Genomic DNA, 22,496 nt, shown 5'->3' with positions numbered 1-22,496 from the left:
TTTTAATCGATAGATGGATGTGAACTTAATGTAGAGATATTTAAGCAATAAAAGTAAAATACATATTGATGTATAACTTATTTTTTAACACTTTAATGACTGGGACCCTTTTGGGTCCCCTGGACCTTTAGTGTGACTTTATTTTAAACAGAAAAATGATAAAGAATCAAAATTAATGTTGCTATGAATTATTGACCTTTTTAAGGCTCCAATTACTTCACATCAAATATTACATTTTGAACATTTTTGGGGGGGAAATATTGCATATTTTGTGTTTCTCCTTAAAAAAAAAAAGTTTTGACAAAAAGGGCATAAAACAATGTAAACGTTAAGTCAAAAAATTATTGACCTTTTTAAAGCTCCAATTACTTCATAACAAATATCCCGCTTTAAACATTTTTTGGGGAAAATATTGCATATTTTGTGTTTCTCCTTGAAAAAAAAGAGTTTTGACGAAAAGAGCATAAAACAATGTAAATGTTATGTCAACAACTATATCTGAAGTTGATCTATAAATGTATGAGCATTGAAAGAAAAAAAAATTAATATATATATATATGTATACATACTTGGAGAAGGCATTCGACCGTGTCCCTCGGGAAGTCCTGTGGGGAGTGCTCAGAGAGTATGGGGTATCGGACTGTCTTATTGTGGCGGTCCGTTCCCTGTACGATCAGTGCCAGAGCTTGGTCCGCATTGCCGGCAGTAAGTCGAATACATTTCCAGTGAGGGTTGGACTCCGCCAAGGCTGTCCTTTGTCACCGATTCTGTTCATAACTTTTATGGACAGAATTTCTAGGCGCAGTCAAGGCGTTGAGGGGTTCCGGTTTGGTAACCGCAGGATTAGGTCTCTGCTTTTTGCAGATGATGTGGTCCTGATGGCTTCATCTGACCGGGGTCTTCAGCTCTCGCTGGATCGGTTCGCAGCCGAGTGTGAAGCGACCGGAATGAGAATCAGCACCTCCAAGTCCGAGTCCATGGTTCTCGCCCGGAAAAGGGTGGAGTGCCATCTCCGGGTTGGGGAGGAGACCCTGCCCCAAGTGGAGGAGTTCAAGTACCTAGGAGTCTTGTTCACGAGTGAGGGAAGAGTGGATCGTGAGATCAACAGGCGGATCGGTGCGGCGTCTTCAGTAATGCGGACGTTATACCGGTCCGTTGTGGTGAAGAAGGAGCTGAGCCGGAAGGCAAAGCTCTCAATTTACCGGTCGATCTACGTTCCCATCCTCACCTATGGTCATGAGCTTTGGGTCATGACCGAAAGGATAAGATCACGGGTACAAGCGGCCGAAATGAGTTTCCTCCGCCGTGTGGCGGGGCTCTCCCTTAGAGATAGGGTGAGAAGCTCTGCCATCCGGGAGGAACTCAAAGTAAAGCCGCTGCTCCTTCACATCGAGAGGAGCCAGATGAGGTGGTTCGGGCATCTGGTCAGGATGCCACCCGAACGCCTCCCTAGGGAGGTGTTTAGGGCACGTCCAACCGGTAGGAGGCCACGGGGAAGACCCAGGACACGTTGGGAAGACTATGTCTCCCGGCTGGCCTGGGAACGCCTCGGGATCCCCCGGGAAGAGCTAGACGAAGTGGCTGGGGAGAGGGAAGTCTGGGTTTCCCTGCTTAGGCTGTTGCCCCCGCGACCCGACCTCGGATAAGCGGAAGATGATGGATGGATGTATACATACATACATATATGTACACATACATACATATATACATACATACATATATATACATACATACATACATACATATATATATATATATATATACATACATATATATATATATATGTACATACATATGTATATACATATATATATATGTATATATGTATATACATATATATATATATATATATGTATATATATATATATATATATATATATGTATATACATATGTATATGTTTATTATATATCATCCAGATCTATCATCTCTCAACAAGCGCAGTGAAATCATTTCAACATGCCGCCATAGACGGAAACACCTCCTAGGTAACACATGAGCCAATCACCACACCCTACGCCTGCTTGTACCCACCCACTCTGTGCTCTATATAAACCATTGTATGTGAATGCTTCCATTAAAATCTCCTGATGATTGAGGGAACCCCTCATGAAACAGATCTGTAGAGATGAAGTAGTCTTGTGATTTTTTCCCCACACCTACCTACATATATATATATATATATATATATATATATATATATATATATATATATATATATATATATATATATATATATATATATATATATATATATATATATATATATATATATATATATATATATATATATATATAATATATATATATATATATATATATATATATATATATATATATAAATGGGTTGTACAGGAGCAAGGGTGAAGTGTCTTGCTCAGGACACAACGGACGTGATGAGGTTGGCCACTCTCCCACTGCGCCACGCCGTCCCTATATACACACACATATATATATATATATATATATATATATATATATATATATATATATATATATATATATATATATATATATATATATATATATATATATATATATATATATATATATATATATATATATATATATATATATATGGGGGGGGGGGGGATATTGCATATTTTGTGTTTTTTCCCATTTTCCCATTTCGTGCGCAACCCGAGGGTCACTGGTTCAAATCCCACCTAGAACCAACCTCGTCACGTCCGTTGTGTCCTGAGCAAGACACTTCACCCTTGCTCCTGATGGGTGCTGGTTGGCGCCTTGCATGGCAGCTCCCTCCATCAGTGTGTGAATGTGTGTGTGAATGGCTAAATGTGGAAGTAGTGTCAAAGCGCTTTGAGTACCTTGAAGGTAGAAAAGCGCTATACAAGTACAACCCATTTATCATTTATTTATTTATTTAAAAAAAAGGACTTTTGACAAAAAAGGCATAAAACATAAAAACATAGCAAAGTTATGTCAACAAATAGTTGATCTATAAATGTCTGAGTGTTGAAAGTAAGATCATATATATTCATATTTGACTTATTTTGAACACTTTAAGGATTGGGACCCTTTTGGTTCCCCGGGACCTTTAGTGTGACTTTTTTTAATTTATTTAAACTATCATCGTTGAAAAAATAATAAATAATCAAAATGAATGTTGTTATGAATTATTGACCTTTTTTAAGGCTCCAATTACTTCACATTAATATTCCACTTTGAACATTTTTGGGGGGAAAATACTGCACATTTTGTTTTTTTTCCTATTTAAAAAAAAAGGGTTTTGACAAAAATGGCATAAAACATAAGAACATATAAATGTTATGTCAACAAATAGTTGATCTATAAATGTCTCAGCATTGAAAGTAAATAAATATATATCAATATTTGACTCAATTTGAACACTAAAGGACCCAGGGACACAAAAAGGTCCCCAAGTCCTTTATTGTTAATAAATTGAGGGCAGCCCTCCAATATATATTGCATTGGTTTTAAAAATGAAAAATGTCAAAACGGCCGCCGCATGTTTAAATTTTTCAGTGTGCGGCCCTGAGTGGAAAAACTTTGGACACCCCTGTGCTGGACTATGTATCTCCCAGCGAGTCCAAGTCCGTGTCGTCCTTGTCCTACAGTTTTGCGTGACAAAGCTGTGTCTCACCAACTTGTCCGTTGACCGTGGGCGGCCTGTCATCCTCGTCCTCGTCCTCGGGGGCGGCACTGTCCTTCCTGTCCATCTTGCTGACCGACGTGGTGCGCTTGCGTTGGACTTCGGCGTCAAAGTCCTCGTCAAACAAGACCTGGTCCACCAGGTCCAGCTGCACAGGACTGGGCTCCGCAGGCGGTTTGGGCGTGCCGTAGTAGTTTCCTGCAGGGGAAGAGTGGGTAACTACTTTATAAACGTACCGACATTACCGAGGGTCGGTTTGGCCGAGTCTGCTCTCAGTGCTGCTGGAGTGATCGCCGAGTGGGACGTCAGTCACGTACAACCCAGGAACCGTAACAAGGAGTCATAGAATCGGTGCCCGGTACGACCCGCGAGATTCCGTTGGTGCCAAAAGAAGTACCGGATTGGTTAGCCATCCCTAGTTGTAATACACACTTCCCACCACTTGTGGCAGTAATGTCAGCTGACCAGGAGACACAAGACACGTTCAGAAGAAGAAGTCTGGAGGGACAGTGAGGCAGACCGTTATTGTGTACTTCTCACTCTTATTGTTTACTTCTCACTCTTATTATTTACTTTTCACTCTTATTGTTTATTTCTCTCTCTTATTGTTTACTTCTCACTCTTGTTTACTTCTCACTCTTATTGTTTACTTCTGTTATTGTGTACTTATCACTCTTATTGTTTACTTCTCACTCTTATTGTTTACTTCTGTTATTGTGTACTTCTCATTCTTATTGTTTACTTCTCACTCTTATTGTTTACTTCTGTTATTGTTTCCTTCTCACTCTTTTTGTTTATTTCTCTCTCTTATTGTTTACTTCCCACTCTTGTTTACTTCTCACTGTTATAGTTTACTTCTCACTCTTATTGTTTACTTTGAACTGTTATTGTTTACTTCTCACTCTTATTGTTTACATCTCACTCTTGTTTATTATTACTCTTATTGTTCACTTATCACTGTTGTTGTTATTCGTCACTCTTGTTTACTTCTCACTGTTATTGTTTACTTCTCACTCTTATTGTTTACTTCTCACTCTTACTCTCGCTGTTCTTCTCACTGTTATCGTTTACTTCTCACTCTTGCTTACTGCTCACAGTTATTGTTTACTTCTCACTCTTATTGTTTACTTCTCACTGTTACTGTTTACTTCTCACTCTTACAAATCCCGTTTCCATATGAGTTGGGAAATTGTGTTAGATGTAAATATAAACGGAATACAATGATTTGCAAATCCTTTTCAACCCATATTCAATTGAATGCACTACAAAGACAAAATATTTGATGTTAAAACTCATAAACTTTATTTTTTTTTTTGCTAATAATAATTAACTTTCATGGCTGCAACATGTGTCAAAGTAGTTGGGAAAGGGCATGTTTCCCACTGTGTTACATCACCTTTTCTTTTAACAACACTCAATAAACGTTTGGGAACAGAGGAAACTGATTGTTGAAGCTTTAAAAGTGGAATTTTTCGCCATTCTTGTTTTATGTAGAGCTTCAGTCGTTCAACAGTTCGGGGTCTCAGCTGTTGTATTTTACGCTTCATAATGCGCCACACATTTTGGATGGGAGACAGGTCTGGACTGCAGGCGGGCCAGGAAAGTACCTGCACTCTTTTACTACGAAACCACGCTGTTGTAACACTTGTCTTGCTGAAATAAGCAGGGGCGTCCATGATAACGTTGCTTGGATGACAACATGTGTTGCTCCAAAACCTGTATGGACCTGTCAGCATTAATGGTGCCTTCACAGATGTGTAAGTTACCCATGCTTTGGGCACTAATACACCCCCATACCATCACAGATGCTGGCTTTTGAACTTTGCGCCTAGAACAATCCGAATGGTTATTTTCCTCTTTGTTCCGGAGGACACTATGTCCACAGTTTCCAAATATAATTTGAAATGGGGATTCGTCAGACCATAGAACACCTTTCCACTTTGCATCAGTCCATCTTAGATGAGCTCGGGTCCAGCGAAGCCAGCGGCGTTCCTGGGTGTTGTTGATAAATGGCTTTTGCTTTGCATAGTAGAGTTTTAACTTGCACTTACAGTTGTAGCGACCAACTGTAGTTACTGACAGTGGTTTTATGAAGTGTACCTGAGCCCATGTGGTGGTATCCTTTACACACTAATGTCTGTTTTTGATGCAGTATTGCCTGAGGGGTCAAAAGTGTGTAATATCATCGCTTACGTGCAGTGATTTCTCCAGATACTCTGAACCTTTTGATAATTTTACGGACCATAGATGTTAAAATCCCTAAATTCCTTGCAATAGCTCGTTGAGAAATGTTCTAAAACTGTTCGACAAGTTGCTTACAAAGTGGTGACCCTCACCCCATCCTTGTTTGTGAATTACTTAGCATTTCATGGAAGCTGCTTTTATACCCAATCATGGCACCCACCTGTTCCCAATTAGCCTGCACACCTGTGGGATGTTCCAAATAAGTGTTTGATGAGAATTTCTCATCTTTATCAGTATTCATTGCCATCTTTCCCAACTTCTTTGTCACGTGTTACTGGCATCAAATTCTAAAGTTAATGATTATTTCAAAAAAAATGTTTATCAGTTTGAACATCAAATATGTTGTCTTTGTAGCATATTCAACTGAATATGGGTTGAAAATGATTTGCAAATCATTGTATTCTGTTTATATTTACATCTAACACAAATTCCAAACTCATATGGAAACGGGGTTTGTAGATTCACTGTTGTTGACTTCTCACTGTTATTGTATACTTCTTACTCATGTTTACTTCTCACTGTTATTGTTTACTTTTCACTGTTATTGTTTATTTTTCACTCTTAATGTTTACTTCTCACTCTTATTCTCACTTTTATTGTTTACTTCTCACTGTTACTGTTTACTTCTCATTCTTTACTGCTCACTGTTATTGTTTATTTCTCACTCTTACTGTCTACTTCTCACTGTTACAGTTTACTTCTCACTCTTATTTTCACTGTTGTTGACTTCTCCCTGTTACTGTATACTTCTTACTTGTGTTTACTTCTCACTGTTATTGTTTACTTCCCACTCCTATTGTTTACTTCTCACTGTCGTTGTTTACGTCTCATTTTTATTCTCACTGTTATTGTTTACTTCTCACTGTTATTGTTTACATTTCACTGTTATTGTTTACTTCTCACTTGCGTTTATTACAGTACTCACTGTTATTGTTTACTTCTCACTCTTATTGTTTACTTCTCACTTGTATTGTGTACTTCTCAATCTTGTTTACGGTTTACTGTTATTGTTTACTTTTCACTGTAATTGTTTACTTTTCACTCTTACTCTTTTCTTCTCACTGTTATTGTTTACTTCTCACTCTTACTCTCACTGTTTTTCTCACTGTTATCGTTTACTTCTCACTGTTATTGTTTACTTCTCACTCTTACTCTCACTGTTTTTCTCACTGTTATCGTTTACTTCTCACGGTTATTGTTTATTTCTCATTGTTATTGTTTACTTCTCACTGTTATTGTTTCCTTCCCACTCTTATTGTTTACTTCTCACTGGTATTGTTTACTTCTCACTCTTACTCTCACTGTTTTTCTCACTGTTATCGTTTACTTCTCGCTGTTATTGTTTACTTCTCATTGTTATTGTTTACTTCTCACTGTTATTGTTTACTTCCCACTCTTATTGTTTACTTCTCACTGGTATTGTTTAATTCTCACTTCGTAGGTGTTTCAGGAGGCTGATAAGGTTCGATATGTTGAAGCGTGATGTTTTTTTTTTCTCATCTCACAGAACATTTTATGCAAATTCCAAACAAAATGCCGTCCAGGAGAAGTTCCCCAATATTGACGCCGTGTTTGTTTACAATGAACTCAGAGGAGTTTACAGGGTGCGCTTGATTTGCTCGTCCTGACACACCAACATCATCGTAGCCTCATTGGAACGTTTTTAATTCATTTTTAATTGCGGATATTTTTTATTGTTACCGGAGTTATCGGTACGACATCATAATTCCTCCTATAATGATTTGTCCTAAAACGCCATCGTTCCAAATTGCAAGCCAAGCAAATGTCAGCCTGATCTATTGTCAGGAACAAAAGTCCACAAAGTACGTTGTTTATTAAAAAGTTCTTAAAGCGTGCGATCTGCCCTTCCAGTCTTCGCTGTCACGTTGGCGCCTGAGGCGGCACGAGTTGGCTGCACTGAGCGCGTGCAGAGAGCGATGAGAGCTCCTCTCCTTTAAGACGCCACTGACCCGCTAGGAGGGGGAAACATTAACATGTCCTAAAGGAGCCCAGTGTCGTCATGTAAACGTGACCACGGGGTTTTAAAGCATGGAAATACTGCATGTTTGTATATTTTTTATTATTAAAATACTGCATGTTTGTATTGATTTGTTTTGAAGATAATGCATGTTTGTATACATTTATGATGGAAATACTGCAAGTTTTTGAAGATTTCTTATGAAAATACTGCATATTTGTATATATTTATTAAGAAAATACTGCATGTTTATATAAATATATAATTATATATATTATGAAACTACAGCATGTTTTTATATATTTATTATGAAACTACTGCATGTTTATATAGATATATATATTATGAAACTACCGCATGTTTGTTAATTTATTAGGAAACTACTGCATGTTTGTATATATTTATTATGAAACTACTGCATGTTTGTATATATGTGTTATGAAAGTACTGCATGTTTTCATATAATTATTACGAAAATACATTATGTTTGTATATATTTCTTATGAAAATACTGCATGTTTATATAAATGAATATATTATGAAACTACTGCATGTTTTTATATATTTATTATGAAAAGTACTGCCTGTTTGTAGATTGATTTTGAAAATACTGCATGTTTGTATAGATTTGTTATGAAAATACTGCCTGTTTGTATAGATTTGTTATGAAAATACTGCACGTTTTTATATATTTATTACGAAAATATTGCGTGTCTTTATAGATTTGTTATGAAAATACTGAATGTTTATATAGAAATATATATTAAGAAACTACTGCATGTTTTTATATATTTATTATGAAACTACTGCATGTTTGTAAATTTATTAAGAAACTACTGCATTTTTTTATATATTTATTACGAACATATTGAGTGTCTGTATAGATTTGTTATGAAACTACTGCATGTTTTTATATATTTATTACGAACATATTGCGTGTCTGTATAGATTTGTTATGAAACTACTGCATGTTTGTAAATTTATTAAGAAACTACTGCATTTTTTTATATATTTATTACGAACATATTGCGTGTCTGTATAGATTTGTTATGAAACTACTGCATGTTTGTAAATTTATTAAGAAACTACTGCATGTTTTTATATATTTATTACGAACATATTGCGTGTCTGTATGGATTTGTTATGAAACTACTGCATGTTTTTATATATTTATTATGAAACTACTGCATGTTTTTATATATTTATTATGAAAATACTGCATGTTTGTATATACGTGTTATGAAACTACTGCATGTTTGCATATATTTATTACGAACATATTGCGTGTCTGTATAGATTTGTTATGAAACTACTGCATGTTTTTATATAATTATTATACAACTACTGCATATTTTTATATATTTATTATGAAAATACTGCATGTTTGTATATATGTCTTATGAAAGTACTGCATGTTTTTATATATTTATTACGACAATATTGTATGTTTGTATATATTTCTTATGAAAATGTTTATATAAATAAATATATTATGAAACTACTGCATGTTTTTATATATTTATTATGAAAAGCACTGCCTGTTTGTAGATTTGTTATGAAAATACCGCATGTTTGTATAGATTTGTTATGAAAATACTGCATGTTTGTATATATGTGTTATGAAAATACTGCATGTTTTTATATGTTTATTACGAAAATATTGCGTGTCTGTATAGATTTGTTAAGAAAATACTGCATGTTTGTATAGATTTGTTAAGAAAATACTGCATGTTTGTATAGATTTGTCATGAAAATACTGCATGTTTGTATTTACATGTGTAAGGAAAATACTGCATGTTTGTATAGATTGGTTATGAAAATACTGCATGTTTGTATTTACATGTGTAAGGAAAATACTGCATGTTTGTATAGATTGGTTATGAAAATACTGCATGTTTTTATATATTTATTATGAAACTACTGCTTGCTAGTATAGATTTATTATGAAACTATTGCATGTTTGTATATATTTATTATGAAACTACTGTTTGCTAGTATAGATTTATTATGAAAATACTGCATGTTTGTATAGAGTTATTATGAAACTACTGCGTCTTTGTCTAAATTTATTATGAAAATATTATGAAACTACTGCATGTTTGAATTGATTTATTATGAATATACTGCATGCTTGTATAGATTTATTATGAAAATACTGCATTTTTGTATAGATTTATTAAGAAAATACTGCATGTTTGTATATATTTATTGTGAAACTACTGCATGTTTGTATAGATGTGTTATGAAAATACTGCATTTTTGTATATATATGTATATATATGATAAAACTACTGCATGTTTGTATATATTTATTATGAAAATACTGCATTTGTGTTTGTATTTATTACGAAAATATTGCGTGTCTGTATAGATTTGTTAAGAAAATACTGCATGTTTGTATAGATTTGTTAAGAAAATACTGCATGTTTGTATAGATTTGTCATGAAAATACTGCATGTTTGTATTTACATGTGTAAGGAAAATACTGCATGTTTGTATAGATTGGTTATGAAAATACTGCATGTTTGTATTTACATGTGTAAGGAAAATACTGCATGTTTGTATAGATTGGTTATGAAAATACTGCATGTTTTTATATATTTATTATGAAACTACTGCTTGCTAGTATAGATTTATTATGAAACTATTGCATGTTTGTATATATTTATTATGAAACTACTGTTTGCTAGTATAGATTTATTATGAAAATACTGCATGTTTGTATAGAGTTATTATGAAACTACTGCGTCTTTGTCTAAATTTATTATGAAAATATTATGAAACTACTGCATGTTTGAATTGATTTATTATGAATATACTGCATGCTTGTATAGATTTATTATGAAAATACTGCATTTTTGTATAGATTTATTAAGAAAATACTGCATGTTTGTATATATTTATTGTGAAACTACTGCATGTTTGTATAGATGTGTTATGAAAATACTGCATTTTTGTATATATATGTATATATATATGATAAAACTACTGCATGTTTGTATATATTTATTATGAAAATACTGCATTTGTGTTTGTATTTATTATGAAAATACTGCGTGTTTGTACATATTTATTATGAAAATACTGAATGTTCGCATATATTTATTATGAAAATACTGCATGTTTGTATATATTTATTATAAAAATACTGTATGTTTGTGTATATTTATTATGAAACTACTGCATGTTTGTATATATTTATTACAAATAATGCTCCAATGATGTGAGATTAACTGTACAGTGCTGTAGGCGAGTTAGGGTGAGTATATCAAGCGCTCCTTTTCTCCAATCTCGTACGAGGTTGTGGACGTCCCCCTGAGTTCATCGTATTCAAAGACGAAAACTTTTCACGTGGCATTTGCGTCACATGTTTTGCACACATTGCGCCGGGCGGAAAAATAACATCGCACTTCAACACATCAAGCCTCATCAGCAAACATCACTCTGGCGGCGTTTTGGAAGGCCAAGAAAACGCCTGCTGCTGTAAAGACAGAACCGGGACTTGTTCTCTGGACGACTATCGTTAACTATACGGACTTGATGAAATCCACCTTTGTGAGACTCCTCTTTCTCGCCAGGTGTGCACAAACGACATAAAAAATAACAGGTAAGTTATCCCAATGGGACTTGAGAAACAGGAGTACATCCCTATTATTTAAAAATCTATTTATGGGAATTGAGCTGAGATTTCTCACATTTGCTGCACAAGGTGCCAGAGTTGCAAAGTTTGTCTTGGTTTTTGTTTGAAGACAAACACCTGCTGTCTTTTTCTTTTTTTTTTTAATACGGAATGATTGCAATCCATGTCAGCTCCGCCTCTCTCATGAATAATTCATACAGCACGAATTGCTGATGACCTGGTTCACATCAGTACAATACATGTATAACCACATCCGAACACGTTGTTCCAGGAACCCAAAAACTGGGTTATGTTCACTCACTGGGTCACTCACCTCATTGGCATGAAATTTAACTATTTAGAAGGTTTTAAAATGTTTTTATGCTCTAACTATGAAAATATTGCATCCAATAATAATAATAACTAGACAATTCCTGCAGGAATTTTGATGGGTCTGCTGGGGGTAGGCCTACTGAAATGAGATTTTCTTATTCAAACGGGGATAGCAGGTCCATTCTATGTGTCATACTTGATCATTTTGCGATATTGCCATATTTTTGCTGAAACGATTTAGTAGAGAACATTGACAATAAAGTTCGCAACTTTTGGTCGCTAATACAAAAGCCTTGCCTGTACCGGAAGTAGCAGACGACGTGCGCGTGACATCACGGGTTGTAGGGCTCCTCACATCTGAACATTGTTTACAATCATGGCCACCAGCAGCGAGAGCGATTCGGACCGAGAAAGCGACAATTTCCCCATTAATTTGAGCGAGGATGAAAGATTTGTGGATGAGGATAGGGAGAGTGAAGGACTAGAAAAAATTAATAAAATAAAATAATGTAAAAAAAGACAGGGCAGTGGGAGCGATTCAGTTATTGGACATATTTCCTAGGATAATTCTGGAAAATCCCTTATCTGCTTATTGTGTTACTAGTGTTTTAGTGAGATTATATAGTCGTACCTGAAAGTCAGAGGGGTGTGGCTACGGGTGTGGTGACCGCCAGTGTCTCTGAGGGAAGCCACGTTTCTAGACGAGGCGAAGCGAAGGTAGCCGGTCGGGCCGGGCTGAGCTTTTTTTCCCCCTCCTCCACGGTGGAAGCATCCCACGATCGGGGGCGGCCGGTCAGAGAAGGCAAGAGGGTCCGCAGCTGCCTCTTTGACAGGTGCACGTGGAACGATGCAAGCTCCGCCCATGTCTACGGTAAGAGCCGGCTTATTACCACAATTTTCTCACCGAAACCTGCCGGTTGACATGTGGTAGAGAAACATGTTCGCTTAACCGCTCTGTTCCATAGTAAAGCTTCACCTTCGGGAATGTAAACAAGAAAACACCGGCTGTGTTTGTGTTGCTTTAGGCAGCTGCAATACACTGCTTCCCACCTACATCTTTTTTCTTTTACGTCTCCATTATTAACTGAACAAATTGCAAAAGATTCAACAACACAGCTGTCCAGAATACTGTGTAATTATGCGATCAAAGCAGACGACTTATAGCTGGGATCGGGCTGTAACAAAATGTCCACTACAATCCGTGACGTCACGCGCACACGTCATCATACCGCGACTTTTTCAACAGGATACTTTGCGCGAAATTTAAAATTGCAATTTAGTAAACTAAAAATGCCGTATTGGCATGTGTTGCAATGTTAATATTTCATCATTGATATATAAACTATCAGACTGCGTGGTCGGTAGTAGTGGGTTTCAGTAGGCCTTTAAGATGTCGCAGAGTGTCTGAACCTGAGAGTTTTAGGTGTAATTGTACAAATTGAGCTATACAGCTAGCCTAAAATGTTACCATGCTTACATTAAAATGCTAAAAATTAGCATGAGTTTAAACGTTAACATGATAAAAGTTAGCATGTGTCACATTTCAAGTAAAACGTCTGTTATTAGGGTTATAGCTGCGGAAATAGAGAAAAAAGTGTAAAATTAGATGAAAAAGTATGCATGCTTACGTTAGCTTGCTAGCATGCTAACGTTAGCACACTAACTGTCACGTACCAAGTTATATGACTCCAGGTTAAACGGTTGCAAAATGAGCTCAAAAAGTTAGCATTTTAATGTTCTCATGCTAGCATGCTAAGGTTAGCATACTAACAGTTAACAAGTGTCATAAAAATGCTAATGGTTAGCATGTGTCACATACAAAGTTATATGACTGAAGGTGTATGGCTGTGTAATTAGAGAACAAAATGTAAAGTTAGCAAAAAAAGTTAGCAGTTTAAAGTTGGCATGCTAAACAGTTAACAAGTGTCACATACCAAGTGATTTGACTCTAGAGTAAACGGTTGCTAAAACAGCTCCAAAAGCTAGCACTTTAATACTGCATGTTTTATATATTTATTGTGAAAATACAGCATGTTTTTATAAATTTATTATGAAACTACTGCATGTTTGTCTGGATTTATTATGAAAATACTGCAATTTTGTACAGATTTTTTGTGAAAATACTGCATGTTTGTATATTGTTATTATAAAAATACTACACGTTTGTATACATTTATTATGAAAATACTGAATGTTTTCATACATTTATTATGAAAATACTGCATGTTTGTATCTATTTATTATGAAACCACTGCATATTTGTATATATTTATGAAAATTCTGCAAGTTTGTATCGATTTATTATGAAAAACTGCATGTTTGTATAGATTTGTTATGAAACTACTCCATGTTTGTATATATTTACTAAGAAACTACTGCATGTTTGTAGAGCTTATGAAAACACTGCATGTTTGTATATATTTAATATGAAAATGCATGTTTTTATATATTTATTATGAAACTACTGCATGTTTTTAGATTTATTATGAAACTACTGCATGTTCGTATATATTTATTATGAAACTACTACATATATGTATAGATTTATTATGAAACTACTGCATGTTTGCAGAGCTTATGAAAGTACTGCATGTTTGTATGTATTTATTATGAAAATACAGCATGTTTTTTTATATTTATTATGAAACTACTGCATAATTGCAGATTTATTATTAAACTACTGCTTGTTCATATAGATTTATTATGAAACTACTGCATATTTGTATATCTTAAGAAAATACTGCATGCTTGTATAACTTTAATATTAAAATGTTGCATGTTTTTATATATTTATTATGAAACTACTGCATGTTTGAAGATTTATTATGAAACCACTCTATGTTGTATAGATTCCTTATGAAACTACTGCATGTTTGTATAGATTCATTATTAAACCACTGCATGTTCGTATAGATTTATCATAAAGCTACTGCATGTTTGTATATATTTTATATGAAAATACTGCATGTTTTTATATATTAATTTTGAAACTACTGCAGGTTTGTATATATTTATTATGAAACTACTGCATGTTCGTATATATTTATTATGAAACTACTACATGTTTGTATGGATTTATTATGAAAATACTGCATGTTTGTGTATATTTAATTTGAAAATACTGCATATTTTTATATATTTATTATAAAACTACTGCATGTTTGTAGATTCATTATGAAACTACTGCATGTTCGTATGTATTTATTATGAAACTACTGCATGTTTGTATAGATCTATTATTAAACTACTGCATGTTTGCATAGCCTATGAAAATACTGCATGTTTGTATATATTGTATATGAAAATGCTGCATGTTTTTATATATTTATTATAAAACTACTGCATGTTTGTATATTTGTATATTAAACTACTGCATGTTTGTATAGATTTATTATGAAACTACTTTATGTGTGTATAGATTCATTATGAACATACTGCATGTTTGTGTTTAAAATGAAAATACTGAATGTTTGTATAGATTTTTTGTGAAAATACTGCATGTTTATATGTATTTATTATGAAACTACTGCATGATCGTATACATTTATTATGAACATACTTCATGTTTCTTAATATATATAAAATACTGCATGTTTGTTTATATTTATGATGAACATACTGCATATTTGTATAGATCTTTAATGAAAATATTGCATGATAACATATTTATCATGAAACTACTGCATGATTGTATAGATTTATTATGAACATACTTCATATTCCTAATATATATAAGAAAATACTGCATGTTTGTTTATATTTATGATGAAAATACTGCATGTTTGTATAGATTGTCACATTATTCCTTCTTGGAAAGAATCGGTTTACCAGGGTCAGGCCTGGAACCAATTAGTCGTGATAGACGAGGGAGTTTTGAAAGAACAATCATCACATTAAGATTCTCTGTGACTCTCCAACAAAACTCCATCTTTGACCACACATCATAAATACTGTTTGCGCTTTCTTTTCTGCTGATTCAGCACTTTATCCTCCAGCGCATGTTTGGCAAGTCTGGGGTCAGAAGTCTGGACGTTTGTAACAAAACCTCTGGGAGTGTGTGTGCGCATGTGTGTGTGTGTTTTGTCAATACAAGGATGGCTGCGCTGCATTATAGAGGGAAGGGCAGGCGACTCCATGACTCTCGCTGACTGCTTTATGAGTCCAAGGTTGAAGGGCCGCTCACCTGGGGCCCATCTGGGACAGAGAGCGTTCTTGCCAACAAACAACATTACCAAATCACCTGGGAACAAATGAACTTGTCTTCTTTCACATTTACAGTCGTTGGGGAAGACCAGGACTTGACAGCGATCTGATGGGACAACCTTGACTACTCTAACATGATGTGTTACCTGACACTGATACTTACAACAAGAAATATGGAACCTTGAAAAAAATCTGCCTTCAAGTGAAGTGCCATTTTTGTAATGTTGCCTATATATATATATATATATATGTCTATATATATATATATATATATATGAAATTGTATGTATTCTAATTCGCAAATAAACTCTATCAAATGTCATCTAACAAATGGAGCTAATAGAAGTCGCTCTATTCCACCGATAAAAAGCTCTTAAAAAATCCAAACACCTCCATTCAGGTCTTATATTCACACTGTAAGTATAGATGTAGTATCTAGTAACGTTCATAATAACATGTAATATTTAAATGTTTTCATCATACTTTACGTATATACGTAATGTAGTAACATTCATAATAACATGTAATATTTACACATTGTCATCATACTATAAGTATAAATGTCATGCAGTAACATTAAAAATTATATATCATATTTACATATTTTCATCACGATTTAAGTATTTTTGTCATGTAATAACATTCATAATAACATTTAATATTTACATATTTTCATCATACTGAAAGTATATATGTAGTATCTAGTAACATTTATAATAACATGTAATATTTACATATTTTCATCATACTGTAAGTACATATGTAATGTATAATGACATGTAAAATTTACATATTTTCATCATACTGTGAGTATATATGTAATGTAGTAACATTCATAATAACACGTCATATTTACATATATTAATTATACTGTGAGTATATATGTAGTATTAACATTCATAATAACATATATTTACATATTTCAATATATTTTAAGTATATATGTAATGTAGTAACATTCATAATAACATGTAGTAGTAACATATTTTCATCATACTGTAAGTATATATGTAGTATCTAGTAACATTCATAATAACATGTAATATTTACATATTTTCATCATACTGTAAGTAAATATGTAGTATTAACATGCATAATAACATTTATTTGCATATTTGTTATTATATTTTAAGTATATTATGTAAAGTACTAACATTGATAATAACATTTAATATTTACATATTTTCAACATAGTGTAAGTATATATGTAATGTAGTAACATTCATAATAACATTAAATATTTACATATTTTTATCATATTGTAAGTATATATGTAGTATTAACATTCATAATAACATGTATTTACACAATTTTATCATATTTTAAGTATATATGTAATGTAGTAACATTCATAATAACATACTATTTACATATTTTCATCATGCTGTAAGTATATATGTCATGTAGTAACATTCATAATAACATGTCATATTTACATATTTTCATCATACTGTATGTATATATGTGATGTAGTAACTAACATCCACAATATGTAATATTTACATATTTCCATCATACTGTGAGTATATACGTAATGTAGTAATATTCATAAAAACATGTAATATTTACATATTTTCATCATACTGAAAGCACATACGTAGTATCTAGTACCAATCAAAATAAAATGTAATATTTACATATTTTCATCATACTGAAAGCACATATGTAGTATCTAGTAACAATCAAAATAACATGTAATATTTACAAATTCTCATCATGCTGTAAGTATATATGTAGTGTTAACATTCATAATAACATGTATTTACATATTTTCATCATATTTTAAGTATATATGTAATGTAGTAACATTCATTATAACATTTAATATTTACATATTTTCATCATACCGAAAGTACATATGTAGTATCTAGTAACAATATAAATAACATGTAATATTTACATAGTCTCATCATGCTGTAAGTATATATGTAGTGTTAACAATCATTATAACATGTATTTACATATTTTCATCATATTTTAAGTATATTTGAAATGTAGTAACATTTATAATAACATGTAATATTTCCATATTTTCATCATACTGAAAGTACATATGTAGTATCTAGTAACAATCAAAATAACATGTAATATTTACATATTTTCATCATGCTGTAAGTATATATGTAGTGTTAACATTCCTAATAACATGTATTTACATATTTTCATCATATTTTAAGTATATATGTAATGTAGTAACATTCATTATAACATTTAATATTTACATATTTTCATCATACCGAAAGTACATATGTAGTATCTAGTAACAATATAAATAACATGTAATATTTACATAGTCTCATCATGCTGTAAGTATATATGTAGTGTTAACAATCATTATAACATGTATTTACATATTTTCATCATATTTTAAGTATATTTGAAATGTAGTAACATTTATAATAACATGTAATATTTCCATATTTTCATCATACTGAAAGTACATATGTAGTATCTAGTAACAATCAAAATAACATGTAATATTTACATATTTTCATCATGCTGTAAGTATATATGTAGTGTTAACATTCATAATAACATGTATTTACATATTTTCATCATATTTTAAGTATATATGTAATGTAGTAACATTCATTATAACATGTAATATTTATATATTTTCATCATACTGTAAGTATTAATTTCAAAGATGCATCACAGTGTTATTGTGCCTGAAGGACAGTACATTATACAGTAGAGTGTAGTAGTGTTATTGTGGCTGAAGTATAGTATATTATACAGTATACAGTAAAGTATACATTACAGTATACAGTATGTAGTATGGTGTAGTTGTGTTTGCCAAATACCGTCATAGGTTCCACTCTCCAGCAGGAGTCCACATTCTTCCAGTTTGCAAAACTCTTCCACGCTGATAAAGTTGTAATCCACACCAGGAACTTCCCCCTCTCTGGGCTGCCGGGTGGTACCTGCCAACAAACACACCTTCAGCGTGTGACCTCCCCCAAGGAAAGTCACAGTTAAACGTGACAAGCTCAGCTGAAATGCTAACAGTTAGCAGGCTGGCCAGATAGTGTCACGTGACAAAACATAGGAGACAAATGAGCTGGAAAAAAAAAAAAAAAGTATTGTGCTAACGATAGCATGCTTACAGTTAGTATTGGTGAAATACAAACATATATGACACTGAGGTGTCTATACATATATACATATATATATATAAATATGTTAAGTCAGGAAAAAACACAGAGGCTATTTCATCCCGACAAGCCAGTTTCGCCGGTTTCCCTGCTTTTCAGGGGATTTTAAAATTTCCTGAAGAGCAAGGCTATATGACGGTATTTGGAAAACAGTACTCCACCGTACTACATACTGTACTGTACTGTATACTCTACTTCAGGCACAATTACACTACTACACTCTACTGTATAACATACTGCACTTCAGGCACAATAACACTACTACACTCTACTGTATACTGTACAATATACTGAACTTCAGGCACAATAACACTACTACACTCTACTGTATACTGTATAATATCCAATACTGTACTTCAGACACAATACCATTACTAAACTCTACTGTATACTGTATAATATAATGTACAGAAAATCAGGCACAATAACACTACTACACTCTACTGTATACTTTGTAATATACTATAATATACTTAAGACAATAACACTACAACACTATACTGTATAATATAATATACTGTACTTCAGTCACAAAGAGTAGCAATGACTACAGTACAGTATATTATATGGTATACAGTAGAGTGTAGTAGTATTATTGTGTCAAAAGTACAGTATAGTATATTATACAGTATAAAGTAGAGTGCAGCAATGTTATTGTGCCTAAAGTACAGTATATTACACAGTATATAGTAGAGTGTAGTAGTGTTATTGTGCCTGAAGTACAGTATATTATACAGTATAAAGTAGAGTGTAGCAGTGTTATTGTGCCTAAAGTACAGTATATTACACAGTATACAGTAGAGTGTAGTAGTGTTATTGTGCCTGAAGTACAGTATATTATACAGTATAAAGTAGAGTGTAGCAGTGTTATTGTGCCTAAAGTACAGTATATTACACAGTATACAGTAGAGTGTAGTAGTGTTATTGTGCCTGAAGTACAGTATATTATACAGTATACAGTAGAGTGTAGTAGTGTTATTGTGCCTGAAGTCCAGTATATTATACAGTATTCAGTAGAGTGTAGTAGTGTTATTGTGCCTGAATTCAAGTATACTAGACAGTATACAGTAGAGTGTAGTAGTGTTAATGTGTCAACAGTATAGTATATCATACAGTGTAGTGTCGTAGTGTTATTGAGTCTGAAGTACAGTATAGTATATTATACAGTATACAATATAGTGCAGTAGTGTTATTGTGTCTTAAGTACAGTATAGTATATTATGCAGTAGAATGTAGTAGTGTTATTTGGGCTTGCAGTACAGTACATCATACATTATATAGTAGAAAGGAGTAGTGTTATTGCATCTGAAATACAGTATAGTACAGTATACAGTATAGTGTAGCAGTGTTATTGTGTCTTTAGTATAGTATAGTATACAGTATAGTGTATAATTATACACTATACTGTATAATATATTATACTATAGTAGTAGTGTTATTGTGTCTGAAGTACAGTATAGTATATTATACAGTATAGTGTAGTAATGTTATTGTGCCTGAAGTACAGTATAGTATATTATACAGTATACAATATAGTGTAGTAGTGTTATTGTGTCTGAAGTACAGTATAGTATGTTACGCAGCAGAATGTAGTAGTGTGATTTGGGCTTGAAGTACAGTACATTATATTGTACAGTATACAGTAGAGAGTAGTAGTTATTATTGTGTCTGAAATTTAGTATGGTAAATGATACAGTATAGTGTATAATTATTCACTATAGTGTATAATATACAACACTATAGTAGTAGCGTTATTGTGTCTGAAGTACAGTATAGTATAGTATACAGTATAGTGTAGTAGTGTTATTGTGTCTTAAGTATAGTATAGTATTTTATACAGTATAGTGTATAATTATACAGTAGTGTGTATAATTATACAGTATAGTGTATAATGTACTATACTATAGTAGTAGTGTTATTTTGCCTGAAGTACAGTATAGTATATTATACAGTATAGTGTAGTAGTGTTATTGAGTCTGAAGTACAGTATAGTATATTATACAGTATACAATATAGTGTAGTAGTTTTATTGTGTCTGAAGTACAGTATAGTATATTATGCAGTAGAATGTAGTAGTGTTATTTGGGCTTAAAGTACAGTACATTATATTGTACAGTATACAGTATAGTGTAGCAGTGTTATTGTGCCGTAAGTATAGTATAGTATATTATACACTATAGTGTACAATATACTATATAGTATATTATACACTATAGTGTATAACTATAAAGTATAGTGTATAATATACTATACTATAGAAGTAGTGTTATGTCTGAAGTATAGATAGTATATTATACAGTATAGTGTAGTAGTGTTATTGTGTCTTAAGTATAGGGATTTTAAAATCCCCTGAACAAACACGACGAGTTGAGTTTATACCAAAAAGGATACATGGATGATACAGCAGAGGATTGGGAGAATGTCATGTGATCAGATGAAACCAAAATAGAACTTTTTGGCATAAACTCAACTCGTGGTGTTTGGAGGAAGAAGAATACTAAGTTGCATCCCAAGAACACCACACCTACTGTGAAGCATGGGGGTGGAAACATCATGCTTTGGGGCTGTTTTTCTGCTAAGGGGACAGGACGATTGATCCGTGTTAAGGAAAGAATGAATGGGGCCATGTATCGTGAGATTTTGAGCCAAAACCTCCTTCCATCAGTGAGAGCTTTGATTGGTTGACCAAATACTTATTTTCCACCATAATTTCACAAACAAATTCTTTAAAATTCCTACAATGTGTATTCCTGGATTTTTTTTTACATTCTGTCTCTCACAGTTGAAGTGTACCTATGATGAAAATTACAGACCTCTGTCATCATTTTAAGTGGGAAAACTTGACTAAATTGAATTGAATTATTTACATTATTTGCAATCCGGGGATGTGGGATGTAAATGGGGGAGGGTGTTAGTCACGGGTTGAAGTTTCCTGGAGGTGTTCTTTTAGTGCGCTTTTGAAGGAGGAAAAGTTGGAGGTGGAGTTGAAATAAAAAATGGTGTTTCTCGCACGCTTTTAGACGTGCTTTCATGAAACAACAATGCTGCTAAAAAGTGGTCTCATTGTTGCTCCTTCAAGACTTAGCACCGTTCCTTGCTGCAATCAGCAGTCCTGCACACTTGCCAGGGAAGTCAACTTTGTGACGAATGTCCTCATTCTGCTGTTTCTCCACCTTGCCAACGTCCATCCTTCTGCTGCAGTCACTAGTCAGACCGCTCAGACCACGCAGGGAATGTTTGGATTCTGGCCCACGGAGATTGGGAGAAGTGCGGTCAAGTTGTTGTTGTTGTTGTCGTTGGGTTGGTAAACGCTATCGGCCACTTAGCAGCA

At 33.3% G+C, this 22,496-nt stretch overlaps 1 protein-coding gene across 2 annotated transcripts in view; it reads right to left on the bottom strand.

Moving 5' to 3' along the window:
• Positions 1-22,496, bottom strand: part of magi3a (membrane associated guanylate kinase, WW and PDZ domain containing 3a) — a 232,992-nt gene that overhangs the window by 63,361 nt on the left and 147,135 nt on the right. For both annotated transcript variants that reach the window (XM_061902945.1, XM_061902944.1), the window contains exons 3-4: positions 18,815-18,934; positions 3,625-3,831 (exon numbers count right to left, since the gene is read on the bottom strand). In XM_061902945.1, coding sequence (XP_061758929.1) covers positions 3,625-3,831; positions 18,815-18,934 — 327 coding nt within the window. The remainder of the gene's footprint in view (positions 1-3,624; positions 3,832-18,814; positions 18,935-22,496) is intronic.

The sequence above is a fragment of the Nerophis ophidion genome, linkage group LG06 (assembly GCF_033978795.1).
Source record: "Nerophis ophidion isolate RoL-2023_Sa linkage group LG06, RoL_Noph_v1.0, whole genome shotgun sequence".
Taxonomy (NCBI): domain Eukaryota; kingdom Metazoa; phylum Chordata; class Actinopteri; order Syngnathiformes; family Syngnathidae; genus Nerophis; species Nerophis ophidion.
This window is presented reverse-complemented; position numbering and strand designations above follow the sequence as displayed.